The sequence below is a fragment of the Orbicella faveolata genome, unplaced genomic scaffold, assembly GCF_042242905.1.
Source record: "Orbicella faveolata isolate gen_17 unplaced genomic scaffold, um_ofav_v1 contig_13, whole genome shotgun sequence".
Classification (NCBI taxonomy): Eukaryota; Metazoa; Cnidaria; class Anthozoa; order Scleractinia; family Merulinidae; genus Orbicella; species Orbicella faveolata.
In genome coordinates, this window is record NW_028301540.1 from 8,807,144 (window position 1) to 8,834,052 (window position 26,909).

General features: G+C 39.2%; 3 protein-coding genes and 1 long non-coding RNA gene across 8 annotated transcripts in view; 2 read left to right on the forward strand and 2 right to left on the reverse strand.

Annotated features, from left to right (window-relative positions):
* Window positions 1-355: 355 nt before the first annotated feature.
* On the reverse strand, window positions 356-5,246 carry LOC110053154 (uncharacterized). The gene is made up of 3 exons (XM_020759353.2): window positions 4,076-5,246; window positions 1,793-1,979; window positions 356-1,270 (listed from the first exon to the last, which is right to left on the reverse strand). The coding sequence occupies exons 1-3, from the start codon at window positions 5,018-5,020 to the stop codon at window positions 1,182-1,184; spliced, it is 1,221 nt and encodes a 406-aa protein (XP_020615012.1). The 5' UTR covers window positions 5,021-5,246; the 3' UTR covers window positions 356-1,181.
* Window positions 5,247-8,377: 3,131 nt separating this feature from the next.
* LOC149114868 (uncharacterized) lies at window positions 8,378-10,439 on the forward strand. Its single transcript, XM_089284470.1, has one exon. It carries the CDS (start codon window positions 9,100-9,102, stop codon window positions 10,225-10,227), a length of 1,128 nt encoding a protein of 375 aa, XP_089140596.1. The 5' UTR covers window positions 8,378-9,099; the 3' UTR covers window positions 10,228-10,439.
* Window positions 10,440-14,271: 3,832 nt separating this feature from the next.
* On the forward strand, window positions 14,272-22,579 carry LOC149114869 (uncharacterized). 3 transcript variants are annotated; one of them, XR_016205932.1, is made up of 4 exons: window positions 17,048-17,479; window positions 17,869-17,992; window positions 19,783-19,904; window positions 20,343-22,579. It is a non-coding gene; the product is annotated as an uncharacterized LOC149114869 (long non-coding RNA). The 3 variants fall into 3 exon arrangements; XR_016205931.1 differs by lacking the exon at window positions 17,048-17,479 and adding an exon at window positions 14,272-15,240 and having other exon boundaries at window positions 17,869-19,904; XR_016205930.1 differs by having other exon boundaries at window positions 17,869-19,904.
* LOC110052930 (sacsin-like) overlaps window positions 21,518-26,909 on the reverse strand; it is an 80,591-nt gene continuing 75,199 nt past the window's right edge. For all 3 annotated transcript variants that reach the window (XM_089284477.1, XM_089284476.1, XM_089284474.1), the window contains one exon: window positions 21,518-26,881. The gene's annotated coding sequence lies outside the window, so the exon portion shown is untranslated. The remainder of the gene's footprint in view (window positions 26,882-26,909) is intronic.

Here is a 26,909-nt window from a genome sequence, read left to right on the forward strand (position 1 = left end):
GACCTCGTTATAGCTTGGTCAATACAGCAAGGTCTCGGTTTGAGATTTTCCCGTAACGACCTCTCTTTCGGTTAATAAGTTGTAATTCATCAGCCCATGTTTCTTTTTCATCCAGCTGACAAGCTTCCTTTTCTTCACTTATTTCAGCTCAACGAGGTGCTTATATAATGCAGTCCCGAACCATTCCCACTAGAATTGATAAGTCAATACCAGTCGGCACTCGGCAGCATAACCTGAGATTTATTTTAAAAAAAAAACTAAACTAAGACCATGGCCCAATTCAAACCCCGAGTTACTGCACGTAGAAAGAGACGACTTATATGAAGGACGACTAGAAAACATTTGAAACAGTGAGTGCAAGTTATTTTCTTCAGTTTAATAGTTGGTCATGTAAGCAACGTATATTCCGTTTCTACGAGACAAACAGCAGCTAGCGAATAAAAAAATGTTCACTTTACATATGCAAATTATTACCAAATACCACTTCATTAAAATTGAATTTCATTGTCCTCCACTTTGGTTGAAATCAGGACGACGCTTTGGAGACCCGTCACCTAGCCGCGTTCGATTAGTTGGGAAGCAGCCCCGAGGAAAAAAAAGGGGGGGTGGGGGAAGGTACGATAGAAAAAAATAGGGAGCCCCCGTATTTTTCTTCCTTCGCCTTGTCGCTTGTCGTATATACACATTCACTTGTCTTAGGCTTTCTTGTCATTTATATTAGTTCACAAATACTATAAACTTTTTTTCTCTTCTTTTTCTCAGTGCTTTACGTTAGTCTTCAAAGAAAGAAACTGCTAAAAGAAGATATATTCAAATTTCACCCTAATAAGGGCTTACTTGATTAAGCGCTTGAGATTGTTGCTAGGGACATTTCACGGTACATTTCTCGACGATGTTAATATGACCAGCACTGTCATTTTCAAGCATTAATTCATCTTGTGCTTGACACCTTGAGAAAGTCTGCTCCACCTCCTTCTCATGCACATTGAAGCAGCTACTCCTAAGGGCTTGCTTTTGAACGTCTAATGATAAAACTTTGTTGCACAACTGGTAAACGCTGCACTGAGGGGTCACTTAAGCTTTCACCATGTAAACAATAATCCTTCAAAGCGAGGGATGGCTGATGACATCAAAGAGGCCATTAGACGTTTCGTCGTTTGCTAAAATTCAAGATTATCGTTTTAGACTTGATCTCCATTCTCCATTGGCAGGGCTGCGGCGGCAGAGTTCGTGATAACTTCGTTTGGTTTATTAGGTAGCGTCACACATTCTAGAAGAAAGAAAATTCATACGCGAAGTAAGGCCGAGTTCAGAGGTAATGCTTCTGCCCTGCGGAACTAAATTGCAATAAGGTTAGACTGTAGCATGGCAGAAACACAACTCTGACCGAGTCAGGCGTTGTGCCAGATTTACTGAAGCCACGTAGCCATTCTCCTCGCATCTACCCGCGGTAACGCAATCCCGCCAAAATATATTAATATAATTTTATCAATCTTGCTTGGCGCGGTAAAAGCACGGCGTTTGAACTACTGCCGTGCCATAGTCGTGTAGCACGGCAGAGCTTACCGAACTCTGTTGCTTGCCGAACTAAATTCAGAAGTTTGATTCAGACGCCGTACTTCTGCCTTTCTTTTGTTGAACTTAATTCCTGAATTTAGTTCGGCATGGCAGAAGCATGACGTCTGAACTGGACCTAAACCTTGTAATGGAGGCCAATTTGAAACTGGAGGCTAATGATGGATTGCCAGTCAAGCAAAGCGTAGCTGCCTACCAGTCGCTACACACAACAAACCTTTGCAAAGTCGGACGATCTTCTCTGGGACAAAATGCAACACTGCCATGTAACCCTCTCTAAACTCCAGTAGAAACACTGCGAAGAAAACCGGATTGAGACTGGGTTGTAAGAACGATGCAGCTATGACGTATTGGGAGAATTCGGTGCTGATCTGGTAACCAGACATTATGCATCCAACAGCAACCTGAACAAAGAAATGAAAAGCAATCAGCAGAAATATATAGAAAATAACAGGAAAAGGGAGACAGAATCACAAAACTCGCCTGATATGATTATTCCTTAACTTCATTTTCGTCAGTTAATTGATTAAGTTGCCCAATACATTTTCGGGACTTCGTCGCGAGACGAAATATGATAAATACCCCGGAAAAAAAACAGTTATTGCTATCTGCTGTAGAACACTTTTCATAAAGCGAAACGCCATCTTACTAGATTACTCGAGTTCACGCTATTTTTCCTCCAATCATGCAACGGAAAGGAGACATATCGTAAAACATTTTTAAAGCAGTCTTATTGTGGATGTGCCCAATGCATGGGATCGGGTGAAAGCTCTGGTAAGGTCTGACATGAATGGCTTGATACCCTTTCAGAGGACAATAGAACAAACAACAGAAACAATACCACTAGCCTCAAAACAATAACAGGTGCTACAAGCGAAATAACTTTAACAAAGCTTACGCGTCTGGTCCAATGCGCATTGTACAGTTTTGACAAAATATGTATTGTTGATTTTGTTGAGACTACCCGCTAAATGCTGTTCAGTATTTTTTTTGGGGGGGGGGGGGGGGGGCAGATCGTGAAATTAACTCACGCCAAGTTTGTCTCTTCTATCATTATGTCAAGTTTTACAAAATTAATTTGTACACGAAAGCAAGCCGTCTAGTCTCCGGATATTAGCGAATGTTAATGCAAGTCATAAAGGATATAGTCTGCTGGCAGACGGTTTTTTCTCTAAGGGTCACAAGGACGAGTGTTTAGTCATCTCGTCCCATTCCCCTTTAGCCAAAACGTCTCGCCTCATAACCCCTACTGAATTTTGAGAGGAAAACAGACTGCCAACAGTCTACGAAGGATACGTATGTGTAAGTCAGTATTTGTATATAACAAACACTGTTAACACTGCCTTTCCTTGCTAACCTCTCTAAAGTTTATGATATTCCAACACTTTCTTCTATAGCTACTAAATAATAAACTTGCCAATTCTCATTAAATGTTTACTTGAATTTGTCATATACAGTTGGGAGAATTTAGGGATGAATTATTCAGGTGATTACAGGGATAAAATCCGTCCAACGGATATTAGAGTCATTTGAACATTATTGATGAGGCGTTAAACATGATAAAATACATGTGTTGTTTCGAAGTAACACCCATGGTTATTTTAAATAAAGGACTGAAAATACTACTTGTATTTCGCAAGTAAAAATATGTCAAGATAATTCTCTCTTTGAAGGCCACCAATTTTGCAAAATTACATCATTTTGCTTCGAAGGCCTCCATTCTTTGTTATCTTATGAAAGTCTTTATTGCGGTTTTATAAAAACTTTTCCAGAATAAAACCCAAATCTAGTAATCTGTGATCTCCATCGATGCCCTCAAGGAATTATTTCAAAGATAATAACAGTAGAGGACCATAGTTTAGAGACACTTAGAGTTAAGCAGATAGCAAGATGATGGTGCAATATTGTTCTGTTTAAGATGTGCATACACTTCCATTACCTTACTAATGTTTGCCGTATTTGCTCAACAGCGCGTTCGCCTTGGAAAAGCTGATCAAAATGTGCGGGCATTAACCTTTTTCACCTCAGCGATGAGATAATTGACAGAAGCATTCAACTTCGCGTATCTGACACAAATAGCCTTTTAATGCTCAATTGAACGATAGTGTGGCACTTCACTCCCAAAACTGAAGTTTGATTTGCTAATTCGTGAGCTGTTATTATCTCACCATGAAATTAAATACGCGCTAATGAATTTCTAAGTGTGTAAATCGAGATTTTAAAAGACCACTCCGTATTGCACGCTCTTGCAGATTTAGGTTCTTAAATTCGTAAATCGCATGGGAGGAAGGAATGTGCTCATCTTTGAAGCGTCATTCTTTCTGATGTTTTCGTACACAAGCCTGAATTAAACTCAACGAACCAAACCGAAAGAGTGCTAAGGAAAGGTCACGCGATTTATGCACGTACAAATTAAAAACCAAAAACGCATCGATCGAAAGTGGATTACCTAGATTGGTTTCTCTTTCTCGCTGAATGGTAAACTTAGATTCAAACTTACCATGACAGGAATCCAGGTCAAATGAAAAGTCAACCCCAGCACACATACCATCTTGGCGAAGTCTCTCTCCGCTCCAAGCCTTCGGTTGTAGAAGGCGAAAGATCTCGAGCCTCGCACGGCAGTAGTGAACGAAGATGCATCGCCAACGGAATAACTTGCACAGCTGAAACAGCTTAGAATATTGTGAACAGTCTGTAGCAAAAAGCAGGCGCTGCTGCTCATTAACACCGCAAATAGAAACGTATATTCTTTGTTCTGCCTTGGGTAACTTATTTGCTCTAGGGAACAAAACAACGTCGTTGTGAAGTTCGTTTCAGATGACACTGTGTCCCCAGACGGCTGTGTCGCTTTCCATGGTGTTATTCCTTCTGGACCAAGACCAATGTAGGGCAACGAAGCTATTAAAAAGGCCACTATGGCTATTCCAATCACCAAATTCGCAATCACAATGGACGAATTTCGCTTTTCTCGATGTTTTTGCTCGTATCTAGAGCACGCTAAAGAAGACGAGATTCTATCTCCAATACTTCGATAGACTCCTCGCGCGGTGACAGCCAAGTAGGAGGTATAGTTTACCGTCGTAATGATAAACATCGCGGCCAGTTTCAACCAGACAAACATCAAATAGAAAATCTCGCAAATCGACGGTCTTTCGATGCGGCTATTTCGCTGAGTCCTTGAGCAGTTGTTGTTCATCGAGAGGTATATAGGAAGCGGTATGCAAACGGTTAAAAAGTCCACCAAAACCAGCGACATTAACAGCACATCCCTACTGCTTCGACCACACATTGTACGAAGTTTGGCGTAGCACACCATCCATGGAAAAATGTTGAACAATAAGCCGATTATTCCGGCCACGAGCAAATATAAATTCATCGAACTCAGAAAGGAGCAGTTCAACTCGACAGCGGCAGAGTTATTTGGTTGACTTGATTCGCCCATCATTTTGATCACGTATAAGCAACAATTGTGAGTGTTGACCACGGCCACTGTCGCCGATCAAATCGTCGCCAACTTTTCATCGGAACATCAAACAGCGCGTTCCTGATGCCAGACCAAATGAATGTCATTTATTAAGAAAATAAAGAATCATCGAAACTGTTCAAAACCGCAGGACACTCACACCACATCCGCTTGGCCCATTGTCATGATTTGTTTGGTGTGTAAACAACCGTGACTCGAGCTGTCTATGAACCACACTGCCCCTGAGGCCCGGGGGGTACCTTAGAAATTTCTGTGTGGGGAGGTGCCGCTGGGACCCTGAAACCCTTAGCCTATACCAAAGCTAGTTCAACTGAATTTTGCTACCCTATAATAGAGTAAACTCTCCAAATCCCCCCCATCTATCGACACTATGAGGGTTAATTTGCGTAAATTTAAACTTGCCGATTTGTTTTTTTTATATTTTTGAGTGGCAATTCCTAGTTTCTTTAGTCTAGATAAAATCTTCAACCAACTAGTCAGTTTTGGGAAAAATGATACCCTACTCTAGACCCAAACTCTCTAATTTATATACCCTATATCCTAGCGTAAACTGCTTGAAAACCATACTCTTCACAGCGGCACATACCTATATAGCCCATATATGGCAGTGTCCCCCACCCCCCGGCCGAGCCCTGAGGGTACTCAAAACCCTGATACCCATTTATAAAATGATCTGATCTAAATAAAAATGAAATTAAAGTAATTTCTTTTTCAAGTTTGTCTAGACATCTCTTTAGGAATTTTTTAAAACTACCATACATAGCAATAAAGAAAACATGTTTCGCACCCTTGAAGTGACTGTTTTTTTTTTTTTTCTTTCATCGATAAAGTAACGTGTCCCCAGCAAAGGGATCGAACTCCATCCGTAAGGACAGAAAAGACAGCAGGTTTCGTCGGTTTCAGGGATTTATTTTATTTATTTTCTCTCTCTTTTTTTTTTTTTTACTGTAACAGCCTCTCAAATCCAGTCGACTGAGTGAGTCACATTTATTTCTGCTAGCATGTCTTACATTTTTACAAAACAATCTTCGCTTTCTTTTCAGCAGCATGCATTGAATTTACTAGAGACGCTTTGAAAATAAGCAGTCTCCAGGTTATGAGTTCAAGTTGTTATTTTTTGCGTGAACGTCGACCCGATTTCCCATGAAAAATATTTCCCTTTCATCAAAGATAATGGCTATATTTATTGATAAACGGGTTGAAAAATCGCCAAAATAAGCTGTTTTTAGCCAGATTAGTCTGAAATATCGGGTGACGCAGAACGCGACCTGGAGCACGCATAGCAGAAAAAGAAATCTTTGGATGTTTACTTATCCTTATTGATCCGACTTTTCACAAGCTAAAACTTCCGTTTTGGCTGCTATAGCCAACGATGAACAGTTTTTCAAAAACCGCAATCGAACGGACTGAATTTAATATAACAACCGTCGTCGCTAACTATGCATTGTTCTTCAGTCATCTTAATTTTCAACTAGGATGCCAAAGCACATAGGCAAGCTCCAGTTGGAAGCGAGCGGCAGGTTTTGTAACTAACTCCTTCGATCTGCTATCAGACGTATGATCTCTTTTGAATTTTTTTTTACCACCCTATATACGGCTAATATAGAACGGCTGAGGTGTCCACAATGATGTTGTTCCTCTTATGGCAACACATTGAATAGTCTTATGCAAGTGTTTGGCAGAGCAACCATTATTTGATTCCACTTGTATTTCTACGACCTACTACCAAACTAACTGAGCTGGAACTACGGTGGTTGTAGTGTTGCTACGGGGGTAAAGTGACAACTTGACCAAACGATGTGTAAGTCAGCTGTTACTGCCCTAAGACAGCTGGTCCAAACCATTGCGCCGGAAACAGCCTGTCAACGAACTACTGAACTCTGAGCCAAACTGTTAACAGTAAGCTAATGGCCGCCAGATGATCTTGTTTTCATACCTCCCGCCCTGAGTTTGGGTGGCTTGAGCAAAGGCCGATTAATGTTAATCCGAGATAAAAAGTTTTGGGGATTTAGCAATTCTTAATTCAGCCTTTTCGCATTTCTAATTCCAGATGACAAGGTTATATACTTGGGGGAAATAATATGACAAATAACGGGAAAGAGAGTTTTTGGTGGCTGGTAATGCATCAGTCAATTCCAGCAGTGCCCATTCACCCCCCCCCCCCCCCCCGGGCTAACTCCCGGGCATTAGCATTTTTTTCAAAAAAAATGGGCACATAAGCTGTCTAACTGCCCCGGGGTGGGGACGAAGAAAGAGGGCAAATGCCCCGCCCCTGGGATCGTCGCCTTCCAACAACTCCGCAGTTTTTTAATTAATCAGTAAATAAGACGTTCAACTGTTCAGTATTTTAACGCAACGGTAAGACTTCAAGGACAGCAGTACGTGTTAGTTGATTCTGATTATATTTGTTTTTAACAGTTTGCTAGAGGATAGCTGGGATTGCGGTGGACATGCCCCCAGCCGCGAACGATGATAGGCGCCTGTATTCGCAGGCTACTTTTTCCGTGAAGAATTAAGACATTTTAAATGATGATGCATTGCATTTTAAGCTCGCAAGATCTGTCTTGGAGATCGCATCATTTGACTTCGCCAACCTTAAGTATTTTAACTCCACTTTCATGAATTTAAAACATGCTAGGCTAGTTTTGAATGCGAAATGCGAAATGGTCGTGTTCACGTCAGTGATTGTTTTATGATAAACAAAATATAGTTCACCTTGTCGCTTATATTTATATGCTTACAAGTAATGAAGAAATATCTGAAATTGAGAAAACATACCTTTAAAAACATCTGCAAGTTTCTCTAATCCCTGACGGACAAGCCATTGTTCGACAAACGCCTCGTCTTTCCCGATGAACTCATCCATGGCACTTTCCAAAACACGTGTGTCGAATGCCCGGGGATCGCCCCCGGGTACGCAAATGCCCAGACCCCGGGCCGCGATAAAATTGCGGATGCCCCACCCCCGGGACTAACAACGTGAGCAAATGCCCCGCGGTTGCCCGGGGGGGATGGGCACTGCTGGAATTGACTGATGCATAATGCTGATTAGAAATTAGGCTTACAGTAAGTTCTCGCCAAGCCCTGCACTACTGACATTACTCTGTACCGATTTTTACATCAGCCCGCCCATAGCCTAACTGTGTGCCAAAAAAAATATAAATAGATGTTGCCTAGACTTAGATATGACAGCGAACAAAGAAATAGACATTAAAACTGCTAATATCAGACTTTGTTTCTGAAAGGGAAAAAACCTATTCAAATCTTGCTGCATAAACTGGCATAGCGTAGCGTAGCATAGCATATTATAGCATATTATAAAATGTTCGAGTAATTGCGCGCGCTGTGATTGGTCAGTTCGAGTTCATTATAGCTCCATAAAGCACTCTGCTTACGTCACGCGCGTGCATTATAACTCAACATATGCACGCAAGCTACGTCACGAAAATTTTGCCCTGGACAAAATTTGAGAATCAGCTAGTCCGTCCGCCATTATGGCTGAAGAATTTCCACGGTTTCAACTCGGGTTCGAATTCCTGAACGCCGAGAAAAGTAGCAGCGTTAAGGAGTCTCAAAATGAGGCACCTGTTCCAAAGAAAAAACGGTTTGCAGAACTGACAGAAGCGGAGAGAAACCGGCTTTTGGTGGAAACGCAAGCAAAGTCTACGAAGAGCTCGACAAATTGGGCAGTAAACGCTTTCAAAGGTATGAATTTACGTAAACATGACTACAATCCAATACACATCTCAAACACTAAAACTTAAAACCTGTTTTAATTTAAAAGGCAGAATGACGAAAAAAGCATATTACAATGCTTCCTAAATAATGAGTTATACTGGCTTATCTACATCTTTGTCAACAAAAAGCAACATTTCACTTGTTTATACAATTAAATGTTTTCTAGCAGCTGTTGCGTATATCATTTAACAGTTAACCACTCGAAATACGCTTGCAACACTTAAAGGCTGAGTTGGAAAAAATGTTTTCTTTTCCTAGAATGGGGTGCACAAAAAGTTCCTGTGCTGCCAAAACTAGAGGAAATGAGCGACGAACAACTTGACAACAGTCTGTCACAGTTTTATACAGAAGCACGAAGCAAAACGGGTGAAGAGTACAGCAAGTCGTCCTTAATTACGTTCAGAAATGCAATAGAGAGGCATTTGAACAACCCACCTTATAACAGAAGTTTGAAGCTAAATTCTTCAACGTTTTCAAATTCCAACCGTATGCTGAACGCCAAAATTAAGAGCCTGAAACAGCAAGGGAAGGAAAATGTGCAGCACAAAGAGGCCATGCCAGTTGACGACTTGCAGAAATTGAAAGCTGGTCCAGTATTAAGCCTTGCAAATCCATGGTCTTTGCTGAGAAACGTGTGGTTCCATGTTGTTCTCTACTGGTGTAGAAGAGGTCGTGAAGGGCAGAGAAATTTGAAGCCGACGAGTTTTGCATTTGAAGTAGACGAGCAAGGCAAGCGCTACGTTACTATGACCCACGACGAGACCACCAAAAACCATCCCGGTGGACTTCAAGACCGATCCAGCTTTGAGAAGACGGCTCGTATGTACGAAACAGAGAGTGAGAACGACGGCTACCGAGCGCTGAGCTTGTATATCTCCAAGCTGAATCCGAAATGCGAAGCCTTATTTCAGCAACCTCGACGCGACTGGAATGAATCCGCCATCACACCCGAAATCTGGTACGAAAACCGCCCGCTTGGTGTCAACACTCTTGGAAACATGATGAAAGAAATAAGTACAAAGGCCAAGCTTTCCAAAGTTTACACAAATCACTGTGTTCGGGCGACAGCGATAACCTTGTGGTCTCAAGCCGGTTTGTCAGATCGCCACATCTGCCACATTTCGGGACACAGAAACCCGAATAGTCTCCAGCATTACAATTCTCGTCCGTCGTCTATCCAGCTCAGGAAATGTAGTGATGTCTTGTCTACTGCTCTACAAGGGGCCGACCAGACAAAACAGAAATCTCCACAATGCGATGAGCCTTTTAGTCAGCCAAAAGCAGCAGAAGTATCAGGCAGAGTGGTTGAAACGCACAGCCGATCATCCACCACAACGATCCACAGCGAAATGCTTGGCGGCATGTTCAATTCTTGCACAATCGGTTCAATGCAAATCAATCTTTATCCTCCTCAGAGCAAAAGTCAGTGAACTGGGGAACTGCTTCAGCTTTCGAAGATTCTTTTTGCTGTAATAATTTCTTTAGAACCGTTCTGACTTTTTTTAGAAAACGTTTGTTTCTTGCCACAAAGGGAACGGTTTTACTTTTCATTCAGCATTTAAGCCAATAAAAAGAAAGCATGTACATGTAAGGAGAATACTTATTTTGATTAATTAAAATTCGCAATCCTTTTCTTGTTTAATATGTCTTTATGTTAATGTGGTGGTTTACATTTTATAAAAGAAATAAAAAAACTTGCCCTTCGTGCATTGTTGAGTTATATAAGCACTTGGGAATTTTTAAGAACACTCGAGAAGTGCGAGAAGCACTCGGCTGCGCCTCGTGCTTCTCTATGCACTTCTCTCGTGTTCTTAAAAATTCCCGCGTGCTTATATAACTCAACAATGCACGAAGGGCGCGTTTTTTATTTCTATAGCATAGCATTGTATAGCAATATCTAGATAGCATAACTTTAATATCACGACTCAATTTAACGTTCAAAAGACATCGTGGAGGGAGCTATATAAACCATTCGTGAGTCCTTTTTTTATGGGAGTTACGTTTCTAGTATGTACAGGTTTGGCAAAGTAAGGGCAAGTTTGCGTGTAAGCAGAGGAAAGACAAATTGAACTGACCAATGGGTTTTTATTCTTTAGAAGCTGTTCTCAGATGAACTTTATTTCTGACCCAATTCATTATTGTTGCACCATAAGAGAGAAAGCTCTGCGTATTTCGTCCCTCTAATCCTATGAGAAGTGCACTCACTTTGCCAACTTATCACAGACCCATTCGGCCCCTAGCCAGTATCTTCTCTCCCGTTTTGCTTGCCCATCAAAAGCTCATAATGAATTTGAATGAGCAAACAAATAAAAAGGCTGAGGAAGACATTTTTTTCAAGATTTCAAGAGGAAGAGATTTTTTTGTGACTTTGTATTCTACGAAACTGCAGTTACAATGGGAGGTCCTTCTACGGGAACTTCATTAAGTCACATGACATGTTTCGAGTCTTCTCAGAGAAAAAAGTCATTTGCGACTCTAGAACAGAAGTGATACAGTACGCATTAATATTGTGTTATGATCAACATGGAAAACGAAAAAGGCAAGCAGATAGACAGCCCGAGATAGACAAGAGCAACAAGACGGCGTATAATTAATAAGCTTATAGTAAACAGAACAATGCGACAACATGTGTAAAAATAGCCTGCCAACTGGCTCCCGTCTAGTCTGCGAGCAGGCTCACGTTGGAGCACTGATCTCTGCAAATTTCTTATTTCCACCCCGGAAACCGCAGAAAAGAATAAGTCAATTATTTTTCACCGGAACTATGAACTTTGGCAGCTCAGATTTCTCGGGAAAATTGTAAATCTTTTTCATAACAACATGTAGACCATAGAGGCGCGATATCCGTTGTTGATAAATTTTTGCCGATCGAAGAAAAACTGTCAAAGTTTTACAATATGTCTACTAAGGACACACACTTGATTCCAAGTGATCTTGCTTTGGCAATCTGGTCTTTGACGATGTTGATAAACGGGCAAACGTCTTCGTGTTGTTTCGGTTGCCCGCTCGCAATCACATACGTTTGTAATATTTAACTCTTCTCATATGCAGTCGGCAACACGACAAGTACGTCTTGATTCATTAACATACTTTCAACTGCTATTTCCTGCTCCCTCTTTAGATTGAAATTTAACCAGAAATAGACTGGAACTTTGTTAAAGCATCAGTAAAACGCGCACTCGACTCTTCCTCTGACTCCAAATGTAGACGACTTGTTTTTTATTGTGCGGTAAATTAGCGACTCCATGGGCATTTAATCGCTCGTCATCAAACATAGTAGATTGACAGTTTTCTCGCCTTTCCCGCTTTTCGACCAGTGGTATTTCACTTCGCTCAGACGAAGCAGAAATGAAAAAATTACAGAGATCAGCGCAGGTTCACTTTCTTGGCGCTTCTTCACCAGACTCCTTCCCGCCGGATCGCTTTGCTCTTCGCCGCTCGCGCGTGTGATTCAAAGGTGAGCCTGCTGGCAGGCTAGCTCCCGTCGAGGACGGGAAAATTGTTCGGAAGGAGAAAAGATAAAGCGAAAAGTGTGCACAAAACCGTTACTCAAGAATGAAAATTACGGACCCTCGAAACAACGACTCCAGGAATGTTTTGAGTCCATGCAGTTTAAGATTGTGTATTTTTTCCCATTCACGCTATAAATTACATTGTTGCATATGTTCGAGACTTTCTGCCTATCAAGTTTTTTAAAGTGTTTCTTTAATAATTCCATTTGCTTCCAGCTAACGAAAACCGATGAAATAACGCGCGCGATTTGGCATAAATGGGGTGAGCTCGGCTCATCATACCTCTGTTGCGAGCAGGATGACCTATCTTTTTTTTGTTTTATTTTTCGAAACAGTGCCTGGTAAGAAATATTCAGGAAAAGTTAAAAAAAATAAATAAAATTGTTCGGCAACTTTTATTTCTGAGGAATCACCTTAACGTGGAAACACGGTTAACTGTAAGTAGTGTACAGTTACCAAAGTAACTAATTCCAACAAAATTACAGCTTTAAATCCGAAGAAGTTTAAAATTTCAAACAGCCGAAGTCATTGATTATTACAATCACTAAAAAACTTATATTTGTTTCAAAAACTCTTTTGAGCCTGCCCTTGCACCAATATCTTAAGGTAACTAATGTAAAATGGTTCTTCCTGCCCTCTCTGTACCCTCAACTCAAGCAAGCCGAGGTATTCTTATTACTAAACAATCGCAAAACGCCATTCTTAAAAAAGAACAACTCGTGCGTTATACACGTCGGGCACTTGAATGACGTTTGCTTAAAAATTGATATTGTATTGATCCAAGCGATCACGAGGTTTTCTTTGTTGATTAAATACAACGTGACTCGTAGTAACGTAAGATTATTTAACTGAAACAGATGGTCAGTGGACGAGGAGAACTTCGTCTAAGAAAACTACTTTGCGTACTAATTCGATTGGGATACGTTGTTTCTTTCCCTTGTCAATCATATGCGATAGACGTTTTGATATTATTTCAACCAGCCGGAAAGAACCTTAGGTCATTCACCTGTAACTCCTGTACACATTTGAGAATATACATGTTCTCCTTTTCCCCTCTAAAGCAAGATCAAACCAAGGGACAATACTTCACAAAAAGTGTTAATATGGACGACAGCTCCCACGGTTGGTTTGATATAAGGTGTGATAATCTAAACTCAATCATATTCAGAACCGCCACGTTATCAAAGTTTCTAGAGAAATTAATCTGCGAGGAAACGAGTGGTATGGACGGAAAATAGAGAATACATTAGGTTCTGATTGGTCTCCTTTTCAGGTTATAACTGACAACTGTCAATATTTTGTTTTTGTACTGGCTATAAAATGGAATTTTTTGGTTCAATATTGCTAAAGAACTGAAGTAAGGATAAAAAATAAGTAGGAACATTTTTTGAATTATGATGAATCCCTTCGAAAAAGCTGGAAATTTAGTCAAGTGTTTCTCTCACTGGTTCTTTTAGTTGACCTTTTCAGTATTATAATAGGAAAGACATTACATACAGAAGAGTAGCCTCAACGTGCACAATACATTTTGGACGTGAATTATTTCAGTTCACTTTTGCCACAGTTCTCCGCGGATAATTGGCCGGAGAACGTGAACTATGGCAGTGAAGTTTTCATACCTCCTCGCCTCAGCTCTTCTGGACGGACGTTGTCTTGCTTTCGAAAGTACAAGCAAAGTCATACCCTCTCCCCAAGGTTTTTGTTATGCTAAGGCTAGTAGAATAAATTTACATTGAGTAGAGATAGCCCTGAGCTTGCTCTATGAGATGGCCATATTTTTGCATGCCCCAATTTTGGACATTTGATGTCAGACGACATCATTTGATTTGCCATCTTGAATCCGTCACCTTGGATCTCACTATTTTCATAACAAGTTCCAAAATACCGGAAATTAATGAAAAATCAAGCCCCCCCCCCCCCCCCCCGGTACATCCGAGGGTTATAGTGGAGCTCCGGCGGCCCGAAGGGCCGCCAAGCGGAGCCCCATACCCATATAGGGAAGAAAAGGAAACCCATGAATAGACCAATTTCGATATATTAAAATTCAGCCTAAAACAATAGACCCCAGTACGAGGCTCTGGGGAATAACTACAGAGTTTGTGGGGTTTATTCCCCAGAGCCTCGTGCTGAGGTCTATTGTGTTAGACTGAATTTTGATATATCGAAATTGGTCAATTGATTTTCTCATGGTTATCATGGCAAGCGGTATTGCTCGTGGGCGCGTACGCACGACGGCGGCGGCGACAACGACGATGACGACGGAGTCGCACAAGATGGCGGCCATACTCCAGCTAATAGTTGACAGAGACATGCACCCTCAGTTTGTAGCGGGAGAATGCCATTTTTCTTGGCGGGATTTTTAAAGAAAAACGATAGCGGAGGTTGATCTAATATTTTTAAGACAGGGTTGCACTGAAGCAAAAAACAGAAAGCAAGAATTAACAGGCAAAGAAGTAGCGAAGAAGATCGCGAAAAAGACTGAGCGGGCCAGCGCTGGGGAAGGAGGCGAAACAGTACTGAACAATGCCGTGAATTATAGCTAGTCAAGGGCTAGAGAAAGGAGGTGAAATAATACCGAACAATGCCGTGAACCAAAGCTAACGAGGGCTATAGAAAGGAGGCGAAAGTACCCGACAAATTGATTCAGAAGACTGCCGAACTCCCCATGGCCAAGTTCAAAATTCGCGCGAACGTGATGCTGTGCAGCCGTGCAAGAAAATTCAAAAGTCACCTGATTTGGTCAGGTGATGAACAAAAGGAATCAAACGTACCCGAGTGTTTTAGAGAAATTACAAAACAGTAAACGTAGCGGAAAGAAGAGGTTGATTCGTTGATCTATCGAATGTATAACTTCAGTTCAGTCTTCACAACTTTTGCTGCAAGTTTCTGCCTGGAAGATTTACACTGGCCGAACTGAATTGCCAACTTGCGGTAAGTGACTTTTGTTGTTGCGTTTGGTATGAAAATTAACAAGTTGCCTCGGCGATATAAGCTTATTTTCAATTGGAATCCTTTAAAAGTCTTCCTTATTTGAAGCCATGCTGTAAGAGATTTTAAAAATTGCATCGTGTTAATTTCGCTTGTCTCTAAACAATAACACGTGGGTCGCTTTGGAGGTTGCTGTAAGTTGTAAACAAATTAAGTTTTCTGTCGATTTTCGTCGTCAACTTAAGCTTATAACCTCACGTCTGAAAATAAGCTTAACCAAAACCGTACTTGTAAACACGGCCGGGCGAGTTTTGAAGTTTTCTCTGAGTTAGTTAGCACTGCCGCTTCGTAAACTGCTAAAATTTGTTCTTCTGTTGTTGAAAACCAAGAAAGGTCTACAAACCATTTTAAGCCGAAGCGAACAGGATTTGCTAAATTTACTTTTGTTCCTATGTGAATATTTGCATATTGTGATTACAAAGTATGGAGATTTCCTCGTTTTGTTAGTTCAATTTATTCGGTTTGGCGAAATGCTTTTGTGAATTCCGAGGTTAATTTGGTTGAAGACTGGTAAAGCTACTGCCAATAAAATGACTGCATAGCTAAATTAAGCCGTCGGCAAAAATAATAAGTAATCAGTAATATTCAAATCAATAATATTCAAATTTAAGCGTGAATAATTTTTAAACTTTAACACCGCAAGCTTAAACGAATTTTCTTTATCCTCTCTTTTATTCGGTCACCGTTCGTTGAAAAGGGATTTGTTGTTGATACTCGAGCTCAGATGTAGTGATATGCATCTGGTGTTTGTAATGTAGATTTCCTCGTTTTATTTTGTTGTGTGTCCAATTAGTTCCGTTTGGTGAAATGCTTATATAGTCCAAAATGTCGAGTAGACGATTATGCATGGCAATCCTGTCTGCAAATAAAGCTCTGCTTTGATTTTGATTGGCTATTTCATTTTATTTGTGCCATTGCTTTTGGTTGGGGGTACATGGACCCTATTTTGCTAATAAGAGGTTATTCCTCAATGCGGTATTTACACTTAATATGGAAATGTTCCAAAAAAGTGAGATAGTACTAATTAACTCGGTAAATTGAACAGTGTAATAGAAGTTCTTGCCCTGACCATTTCTCGGTTATAAGAATAACTTTTACGTACATATATATACACGATTTAGTTGGAGAGTGCTCTCCTATCTCCACTCTCTCTCTCTCTGCTCTCTTCTTCACACTAATTTTTTATTAACTAACTTATTAAATGAATGTCACTGACTGTTTTCTTTGTTGTGCATGCATACTTTTTGCTGGTCGAAGAAAGTTTCAGTTTCTTCCTGGCTGTACAGTTTCCTTTCTCCTGTACCAATTCGTTTGTGATATAACTTCGTGAATTCTCTATTCTCCTTAAATTTTATCTCATCAGGTTGATAGAATGCACTCTCAGAGTGTTTCATCATTGTCTTCAGTCGCTACAATTTTCCGGAAAAAAGCAATAGTTTTCTTAATTTCCTTTTACTTTGTGTTAGGACTTTTTAGCATGCCTGTAATTGGCCCATGGGCATTACGGAAGAATAATTTTCAAGTAAAGGATTATATTCGTTTTAGTGTTGAGTATTTTAAATTGCTATGAATTAGGCATTTCTTTTTATTTTTTATTTTTTATATTTTTTATTTTAGCTGCACGCAATGTTTTATGGTTTCACCGAGGTATACCATGTAAATGTAAATAATGCACTGGAATTGGCCAATCAGAGTGTGCATTATATCGGCTTTAAACACAAACCATATAATAATAAATGACTCGTATGTAAATGATATTTTTATTACAGAGAACTGGACAGGGCAAGAACTTCTCCTTCTTTTGTGAATTTATATATTAATTCCTCTCAGTGCTGTCAAAATGTCTCAGGAACCTTCATTTCTGATAATCTATTATTTTCCACCATACCTAACTGATAACTAACATGAGTGTATCTCTAGCCTTTGCTCTGTGCTACATGTATATTCTGTTATCCTGCCTTAACTGCTAGGAAAAATTTTGACAGAGTTGTTTCAACAGTTTCACTTAAATTGATTTCCAGTAACAGCGCTACATGTGGCAGTGTTATTGAGTATGAACTTTATGGAGGATTTTAAATTTTTATTTTTTTATGATTACAGACAACAAAATATACATGTGTATACATAACCTGATGTTGGTGTTGGTTACAAACCGTAGTTCATAATAGTCATCCTATTACAGGTACGGGGGAAAAGTTCAGAGAGTTTAGAAAATTTCTTCCCCCAGCACCCCTTCTGTCTATAGGTGCAATAATTGAGAGGTTATATATATGTTCGAAGAGTAATGTAAAGTTACTGTATAAACTTAGCATTAAAATCTGACATTTGAACGCCTCCTTTGCTAAAATTAGTCATGATTTAATTGTTATCACTCCCTGTGAATTCATAGAGATTCCAGAGGCAAATTATAACCTAATGTGGAAGTCCTGTCTTCAAGTGAGGGAAAATGACACAAAAGAGTTACAATGAAAGTAAAGAGAATTGTGAATGTTGATATGGTGTACATTATACATCATGTAACGGTATTTGGTGAGTGCCAAAGGCATAACATTTCATGTATTGCTTTTTCAGGACAAATTATATAACAGTGACGTTTTAAAAGGTGTGATCAGAAAAATAATGAGTACATTGTCCAGGCAGCACCAGTTTATGGACGGCATATGCAGACAGTAAGAGGAACTGTAAGCACTACCACGTAAGTTAGTTTTATGCTTATGACTTCTTGTTCTTGGATTTTGTGTCATTTCATCACAAGAATAGGTAATGAAAGATGCAATAGTTGTTGCAATATATTTTTGAAGGAAAACTTATAAGTCTGTCTATGCTGGATACCAGCCATGTGTAAACTGAATGTGAAGCAAACACTCTGTTAAAGATGGGGCAACCCTAGAACCCAGAAACCGGAATCCAGAATCTGGAACCAAAAACCAGAATCCAGAAACTGGAAACCGGAATCCGCAAATCAAAGAAAATAAGTTCTTCAAATACGCGAAAATTGTTTTGCTTAGCTTTTCGACTGTAAAAAGTAAGCTGCCAAGTAAAAAGGACCTCAAACTTAACCTTTTTTGAACAAAAATTCCCTGTCTGTTGAAATCGTGCAACCGTTATTTTTAGTGAGGGCTATGATTATGAGAATCTCAGTAAAGTGTGTCTTAATTTTATTCCAAGCACCTCGAGAGTGTCTAAAATAAGCTTGCTGGTAATTGCCATTTTGTTTAATAAGTGATCTTCAATTTACCGGAAGTATAAATTTATCCTTTATGTCTAGTAGATACTGAACAAGATAGAAAATGTCATAGAGAACAGGATATCCGTCAGTGGCAGCCCCCTGTACATTGACGGTCACGCCCCCCACTTTCGAAGTCCAAAGGCTAACCCGTCTGGTCTAAATATGAAATTTGATTTTTCCAACAGATACAAGACCAATTCCAGATTAACACAATTTCCACACTGATACTGTGACAAATCAGCGTTTCATATTCTTGGCGGCCATCATATTAAAACAATTTGTAGAAATGTTGCACACTTACTTCCATCTGCTTCTCACTTGCTAACAGATCAGACCACATGCTGTTCAAAGATGCTAAAAGACTGCCAGAAACTCACTGCAATAGCCTATAATAGCTTGTTGTTAATGTGCTGCTCACCAGTCTTCTCAGAGAAATTTGATCTAGACAAGAACCAGGCTCTCACCAGGGCCAGCTTGAACAAAAGATGGCTAACTTAGCCTATGAGCAGGCTCTCGTGTTTGGGCTGGGGGCGTGAGTGGCAAAGCCGCATGAAGGCTCTTGGTGACATGCAATGCAGAAAAACACTAGACACCTATTTAACCTGCTCAGACACTAGAGACAGATACTAGAGCCTGCTCGCAGGCTATGAGTAACTCTATCCACCCAAAAAATCAGTAACCCTGACTGGATAGTGATGTACCCAATGGATAGCTTTATGCAGCTTTTGAACAACCAGGCCAGATATATAGCTAAGGGTTGTTCAGAACTAGTCAATAATGTTTTAGCAATTACAGTCTGTGGCTGAAGTAAAGCTAAGAGAATAAATAACAACAAAATAATTTTTGCTCATATTTATTTATTAGACATTGCTGAAGTGAATTATTTCTATCATCATTCATAATATCTGGATTCCAGATTCTGGTTTTTGGTTCCGGATTCCGGATTCCGGATTCTGGATTCCGGATTTCGGTTTCCAAATTCAGTGTTTTAGGGTTGTCCCAGATGATGTATGTGCATATGTTAATCTTGAATAATCTGAAATTTCAGAGAGTTTAAAAATATCATATCATATCTGTGATGGTTCTGAGGTGGAGGGCTGTTACATGTACATGTAAATGTCTCATGCACGATTTTTCACTCGTTATGATTCAGGTGCAAATAGTTTCTGTGTCTGTTGATGTGCAACAATCTACACCAATATTTCAACCTAATAATGTACAGTGTATATTAATTAACCAAATTATGCTGTTTTTAGTTGACCAGTGCTACCACATAGTAATGTGATGTTGAAGTGCACAAATTTACAAACATGCCTAGTGTCAACTTGTCAAATATATGAACTGACCAGACAGTGTAGATTACAAAATTCTCTGAAAGGTAAGATGTTTCTTAAGCATTATTTTGTAATTAATGATTTCTCAGACATTGTTTTCAAGAAAAGATTCATACCCCACATGGAGGTTTTTTTCTCTATTAGAACTCTTGATTCCTGATACTTTAATTTAGAATTTCTAAAGACTGGCCATGAATGGGTGTTGGGTGTGAATATCTTCTGGAACTGCACATTCATTCATCGAGTAAGCAAGAACATCAGTATTTATCCTGACAAACTCTGATTTTCTTCTGGAAGCTGAACTCATATACAGTTGTACAGTTATATGTACAACCAAACAGCCTGGATGACCCTGTGATTGGGACTGTGCACATTGTTGTAACCCTCAATGTTCCAGTTTCTTGTTTGAAGCAAATTGCATTTGCTCTCGAAAGCAAGTGGCGAAGTTCATAACAGTTATGTAAGTTTGCTTTGTATCTCAGGGCAGAGCCTGCCACAGTGAAAGTTGGAGTACCAACCCCTAGCATTTGATTCACTACTAACACTCAGTAAACAACTAACAATGAAGTACACTGTATATCAAAGAAAGGAATTACATGCCTGTTCCTGTCAGTCAATATATGAACAGGTTACAGATGGGGAGCCTGTATTAAAACATCAAAGATTTTCAAAGCAACTATGGCCTGGTGAGCGGCAGGTATATTTTGCAGGGTGCAGGGTGCAGGTTGCAGGTTGAAAGGTAATTATGACTGGAAAACCGCTGGCACTTCAAAGAAACGTACAGTTGGTAGAGTTACCGTGACTGTTACATAACGCGGTTTATAGTCGCTCAGAAAGGTGGCTTCCACCTAAGTGCCAAACCGGCCGAAGCGATGGGAGGAGAGTATATTCCTGTGATTTTAAGCCTGCAATGAATTATTGTTTTTGAAGAAACATCTGAAATATTATCTGAAATACCTGCTGAATTTGGTTTCTTCCCTGTGAGTACCAAAATGAAAGCGCACTGAGCTTGCGCTAGTATATTCCGTCGGTTAAAATCTTATATTATTTCATTTCTTTATTTATTTGCTTCATTGGTGATGGCAATCTTCTGTTGTTGAGGGAAGACTCGAGCCAAATCTGGAATTGATGGAGACATCTGTGGAGCGGCCATCCAGATGGCTTTGAAGAGATTTCACTAGTCTCTGCGTGTCGATCGATAAGTACTTATAGCGGATCGATCGTGTCTTCAATGGACATGAGAACATCGCTCAAACCAAGTGCGATCACAAACATGTTGGGAAGCGTACGAAGTCTCTGGTTTCTGTACACGGCGTAACAAGTTAGAAGATTGCCAAAGAAGGCCTAAATATTAATAACAGCGTGTTTTCACTACGTGAAGGCGAACTACTTTATGTAAGAACCCCTGACGAGTATATAGGTTATTAATTATTTTTAGTACCAGCGGTATTTCAGTTATAATTAAATTTCAACCTGCAACCTGCAACCTGCAACCTGCACCCTGCAAAATATATCTGCCGCCTGGTGAGATATTTCTGAGGAAATATAAATTTAAGGTCCTTATGATTGCTTATAGGCATTGACTTTTATTGTAAACAATATCTTACTGAGTGTATTTTTCTTATGTACTGATTGTTGGAGAACACAGAGATCACTGTTATGACAGAGATATTTATTTGTGAAAAGTTCTATAAACAAATGCATCTGGGAACAAATTAATTTATCATGGATGCAGCTTCTGAGAGATCCTCAATGTTAATGGAACATACACTGTTCATACATGTAAAAGAGTTCAGTAATTCATTACTTATGATTGTAATGCTTTGTTTGGTTTCTCTGTATTTACAGACAACTTGATGGGATTATAAATTCTGCACCAAGTTCACTGAATAAACTGACTTGGAGGTTCAGTTCTACAACCCATCCTGTTTGTAGTAATATCATAGCTGCAACATTGTGACAGATACACTGCATTACATTATTAAGAAACACATGTTAACTAATTATTTTTAAGTGCCTGTTAAATTAATCAGTTTTTCTTAGAGATAATTTACTCATGGTTTATTTAAATAATTGGCTTTTTGACTTTAAAATGATATTTATTGAGCTTTTAAATCAATTTTGTGATAATCTGCATTGGACATGGCATAAATTGATATTTTGCCAACAGGAAATGGAGAACTGGGTCTTAAGCAAAGTTGCAGGATTAGCAATTTTGTAGAAAGAAAGGGTTGAGAAATTTGTGACATTCTACAGACAGCCTTGCCGTTCGCAATGTCCGATAAGGTTAATTTGGTCCATTCTGTTGTAGAAATAGTGTTCTCTAATTTATAAATTATTTCAATCTGTTGTTTAAACGATTGCCTTATAACCCCATGTCTGGCTTTGGTGCATGTAGGATATTGATGTATTTTTTATCCATTTTGCTGTAAATTATCTTAATTGATGTGTCAGTCAAAACATATCTTGGATATGCTGGGCTCCTCTGACAAATGTACCTATGCCTCATAACCTTTGAGTGCATTTGCTTGTGTAGTGCAGACAAAATACATGTACATAATATAACTTCCTCTTAGCTTACTGATAATTCTTGGTATAATTTAATCATAGCAAAATTAATTAATGGAACCCAATAGCAGCTCTTGTAGTCCACAATGCCAGTCGAGAAAAAGAACAAATCACATTGAAATTGAATAATAAAATTATTATTAGAAGCCTATGCAAGTATTCATGATCAGCAAAAAAAAAAAATATCGTAATTACCATTCATGCAAGGGTGAATGCAAACCCTTCCAGCAGGAGGAGATTCCATACAATAGTGAAGATGGCTAAATGTATCTTTGGAGACAAGTTAGAAAACAAAACTTTCCAACTTTTCACATATGTATACTGTTTTGGTATTTTTGTGAGATTTCATTTGGTAGAGATTCAGGGACTGAGTATATTGTAACCACTACATTTCAATCAGTCCCCACAACAGAAAAATGTGTAAACTTCTTTTGTGTGGGAGTCCCCATGTTAACTAAGGAAGAATATAATGATGCCTTGTCTTTCTGAATAAGGTAGGAAAGAACAAGAAATGCCACCAAAAAGCACAGAAGACAGTTCTGTTATGTGATCAAGATTTTTGGTAGCTTCCCAGAAATCCTTGAAATCATGGCTCTATATTTCACAATCACACCATCTTACACCTCGATCTGCTGATGTAATACTAGTTCTGGCTGAAACTATTAAATCATTTGCAATTTACCTCAGACATGTTGGATTATTTTCATTAGTAACAACATTCCGAAAAATAACTGAGGAGCTCCGCTTTTGGGCTGGCCTAAATCTATATATTATGTTTAGCTGGGAGGGGCAACCTACATTCGTTTAGATAATCGCGAGATTATCGTTAAACAGGCCCCAGGCCTCTGGCCTGAAGCACGTGGCCTTCAATTGAGGATTATGTAACAGATACTATGAACGTCAAATTGTAAATGATTAATATGTACAGACTTAATAGAAAACTCATTGTGATGGCTTCGGTCTATAAACAAGCTAAAGAACATAAAGTAATATTATTTTAACCCCCAAAAGTAAAGTTTCATGAATTTCGAAACAAATAATGTTCAACAGCTTAAGCCTTCTGTCAGCTGGCAGTACATCTGACTACAAATGTTTGTTAACATTTTCGGGTATTATCAGTTGTCAGTTATTTATTTTCTTGTTTTTGTTTTTTCCTTTTGTCAGTTGTCAAATAAACCCATCCAGACCCTCGTTACCATCCATGTCTCTCAGTAGGCCACTCTCGATATATTCAAATTCAGCTTGATAGTGAGGCTTAGAGAACACAAACAAAAGAAATGAATAAACATGGCATTCAATTTCCTTTCTCTCCTCTAGGCCTCGCTGCCACGCTGAATTTTAATATCTCAAAAGTGGTCTATTAGGCACATATAAAGAATGTTTTGTCAATCCCTTCCACCCCACCCCGCTCCCCGGCCCCATCATTCCCCCATCTTGATAAACATTTTTGCTACTTTTCTTCAAAACCAAGCAAGAGTATCAGTTAAATGAGTATTTTTAGTTTTCGTTTTTTTTCGAACTACTGAAGCTTTGTACATGGACTATTTGCTTGGTACAAAGACTTTTAAGGTGGCTCAAAACAGTTCCCAGCACTTAGATTTTGATGGGTTGTTATAACCTCTCTTAATCACTTGATGCTACAATCATGGTATCAAAAAAAACGCCCAATCATTTGTGAACACGTTATCATTTTCGTGGCACAATAGGTTCATACATAGGGTTCAGAGTCACCTTAAATTTTCTTTAAATTTTAATTTTTTTTTAAACTTTAAGGTGGGTCTGAACCTTATGTACAGATTTTTTTAAAAACTTTGGCAAATGCTGCGTCTTATCGTGCTTATTAAAATTTGATAATTGCGTTCGACGAAGTGGAACGCAAACCTAATTTTGACCTGTGGCTTTTCAGAGTTGATCTCCCTGTGCACGGTTCTAGGCTGAAAAAAACCACATTCCTGTAAGGACACCAAAATGGCCACCCCGCTTGATTTTTGCAGGGGCATGTCACGGCCAGTAAACTGGTACCGTTTAATGCTAAGACATGTGATAAGACATGTGGCGAACATTTGAGTATGTGAGCAGGCCATGTGTGCTCGTCTTTCCGATGGATCTTTTTTTTGACTTCTTTCCATTCAGTTGCCGTACGCCTCGCTATTATGTGCTCTCAGCGATAGATTTTGGCGAATTTAAACGCTTCGACGGCAGCATTTATCGCAATCTGAGGGAATTGTCCTTGTTTATTAACACGACTTGGCTTTGGGATGATAACCGTGGGAACAGCTACATTTTGATTGCATTTGTTGATTAGTTCCAGTCGCGACAGATAGCTCAGTCTTTATCCGGTCGAAATTTTATTGTTTGGAATCGGTGGAAAAGTACTCTGAAGGCAAGATCCATAAGACTACTTAATTCATCAGGGGAAATACTCGAATTAGTCGCGAAACGAGTACGCGACTGCAAATGCTAGCTTAGAATAATGTACGTAATTTAAATATTCTATGAAACTTGAGAGACTACAGAAACTGGCAGCGTCACGCAACGTATCAACAAATCGAGACCTCTTCACTAACGTGGACTTTGACACTAGGCATATCTGACTGTAAAACCTCGGTTGCTGCTGAAAAAATGTTGATTTTAGCAATAGACAAAGGTTGAAAGTTGGCTAGTGAAATCATTTATTTACGATATATAATGACCCATTAAAATCTAACTGCTGGAAACTGTTTTGAGCCACCATAACTACGACTCACTTTAATCCTGTCTCACGTCACTTTATTCTGACACATTTGTATATCACAGGAACGGAGGTTTTTGTTCCTTAATCATGAACTTCATGAACACAGTCTAATAATATAAGAATCTCTATGAAAAGCAGTCTCTGATTTGTGTTGTCAAACATTTGCTTTGTTCTGCAGACTACATGTGAAACTGGTTTAAAAGTAGTCTGACAATAATCAAACATACTAGCTTCTATTCAACAAAACTGATCTATATATCCCCCCACGAAATAAAAATGCGATAAATCGATTATAGAACTAACAAAAGAACAAAAAGAGATAAGTGTGCATTTCTAAAACATCGACTACTGTTAAAATACGTCTACTTTAGTATTCGGATGAAAAATTTGAACGCAATTGTACAACGTCAACCGGACTAAAAAGCCATATTACTCTTCTCATCTATCTGTTTTCCCTATTCGAGTGGCACGCCTGCAAACTAGTTTTGAGCAGGTGTATAATGACTACTAAAATCACGCAATTACCTTTCACTTATCTCAGTTGTATACTGATAAGTACGAGACAAACTGCATCTACCACGCGTAAACAGGAGACGACCCGTGTTTTCAAATAGGACGAACAAGTCTATCGTTTATATAGCATGACGCACCTAAGTGTATACCTGACTTGAAACTGACAATAGAATTGGGGTTACAAGCAGACTAACAGCTCAATTTTTGCCTAGTTTGTGACTGAAAAGTATAGTAGCAAAAGGGAACGTCCAAAGGGGTCCTCTGCTTGGTGAAAAAGTTCTACATTAAAAAAGTCAAAACAACCTATTAAATATTGTATTTAAAGGGACAAGGTCGAGATACATTTGCTTACAACTGCTATAAATATACGAAATAATCCCTAAATTTAAGTAATAAGAATTTAATTAGCTCTAAGTAAATGATTAAAAGCAATTTCTTGAAGAGAGTCCACACTGCAGCAACATTTTTGCAAAATTTCAACGATTTTCGAGCCAAACTTGAACCTTTTAAAAACTGACATCCTGACGCTTTTTCAAAACTCCATATCGCAATCCGTTTCCATCCTCGCCATCGTTAGCCATCCTGACTTCCTAATGGGTTTTAATTATTTGTCGAGTGCTGCTCTACAAAATAAAACCATTATTGTTCAGCTTCCAACGATTGACTGGATATGTTTTTGAGATTTCCAAAATCATACTAAAAATGGTGAGTGTCCCTTCAATATCCCAACAAAATGGCTCTAATTTACTTGGAGCAAGGCTTAATAAAAGGTAAGTTGTCTTTGACTTTAAAACATAACTGAAACTAAGCTACAAACGCTCATAAGAGAAAGAGGATGAGAGGCGGTGTTGCCGCGACGTTAACGCAAACTATGGTTATAATACTGACTGAAATTCTCCTCTTATTGTTTGGCTTAATTTGAACACTAAAAGCGAAGTTTTTAACGGTAGATAACGAGATATAAAAAAACATGCACTATAGGAGACGAGAACTCCACGCTAAAAAACCTACTTGGGTTTGAATTTGGCTATATGAGCACTTCGACACATCGATCACTGTGCTTGAATCTAATGGTTTACTTCGAAGCTACATTGCTCGATAAAGTTTAAATCGTCCTCTGCTGCACACATGAGTATGAAGATTGTTCACTACTGTGAGAAATGCACTCCTGCTTGAATCTCTCCAGTGGCACGTTTCTGTCACAGCCTGACAAATTCAGTTTATAGCATTAGCT

Excerpts from the sequence above, each read along its gene's own strand:
- LOC110053154 (XM_020759353.2), bottom strand. The coding sequence starts at position 5,020 with ATGATGGGCGAATCAAGTCAACCAAATAACTCTGCCGCTGTCGAGTTG. Across the intron at positions 1,980-4,075 it reads TGACCTGGATTCCTGTCATG|GTTGCTGTTGGATGCATAAT; the intron begins GTAAGTTTGAAT and ends TTCTTTGTTCAG. Across the intron at positions 1,271-1,792 it reads GATCGTCCGACTTTGCAAAG|AATGTGTGACGCTACCTAAT; the intron begins GTTTGTTGTGTG and ends TCTTTCTTCTAG.
- LOC149114868 (XM_089284470.1), top strand. The coding sequence starts at position 9,100 with ATGAGCGACGAACAACTTGACAACAGTCTGTCACAGTTTTATACAGAA.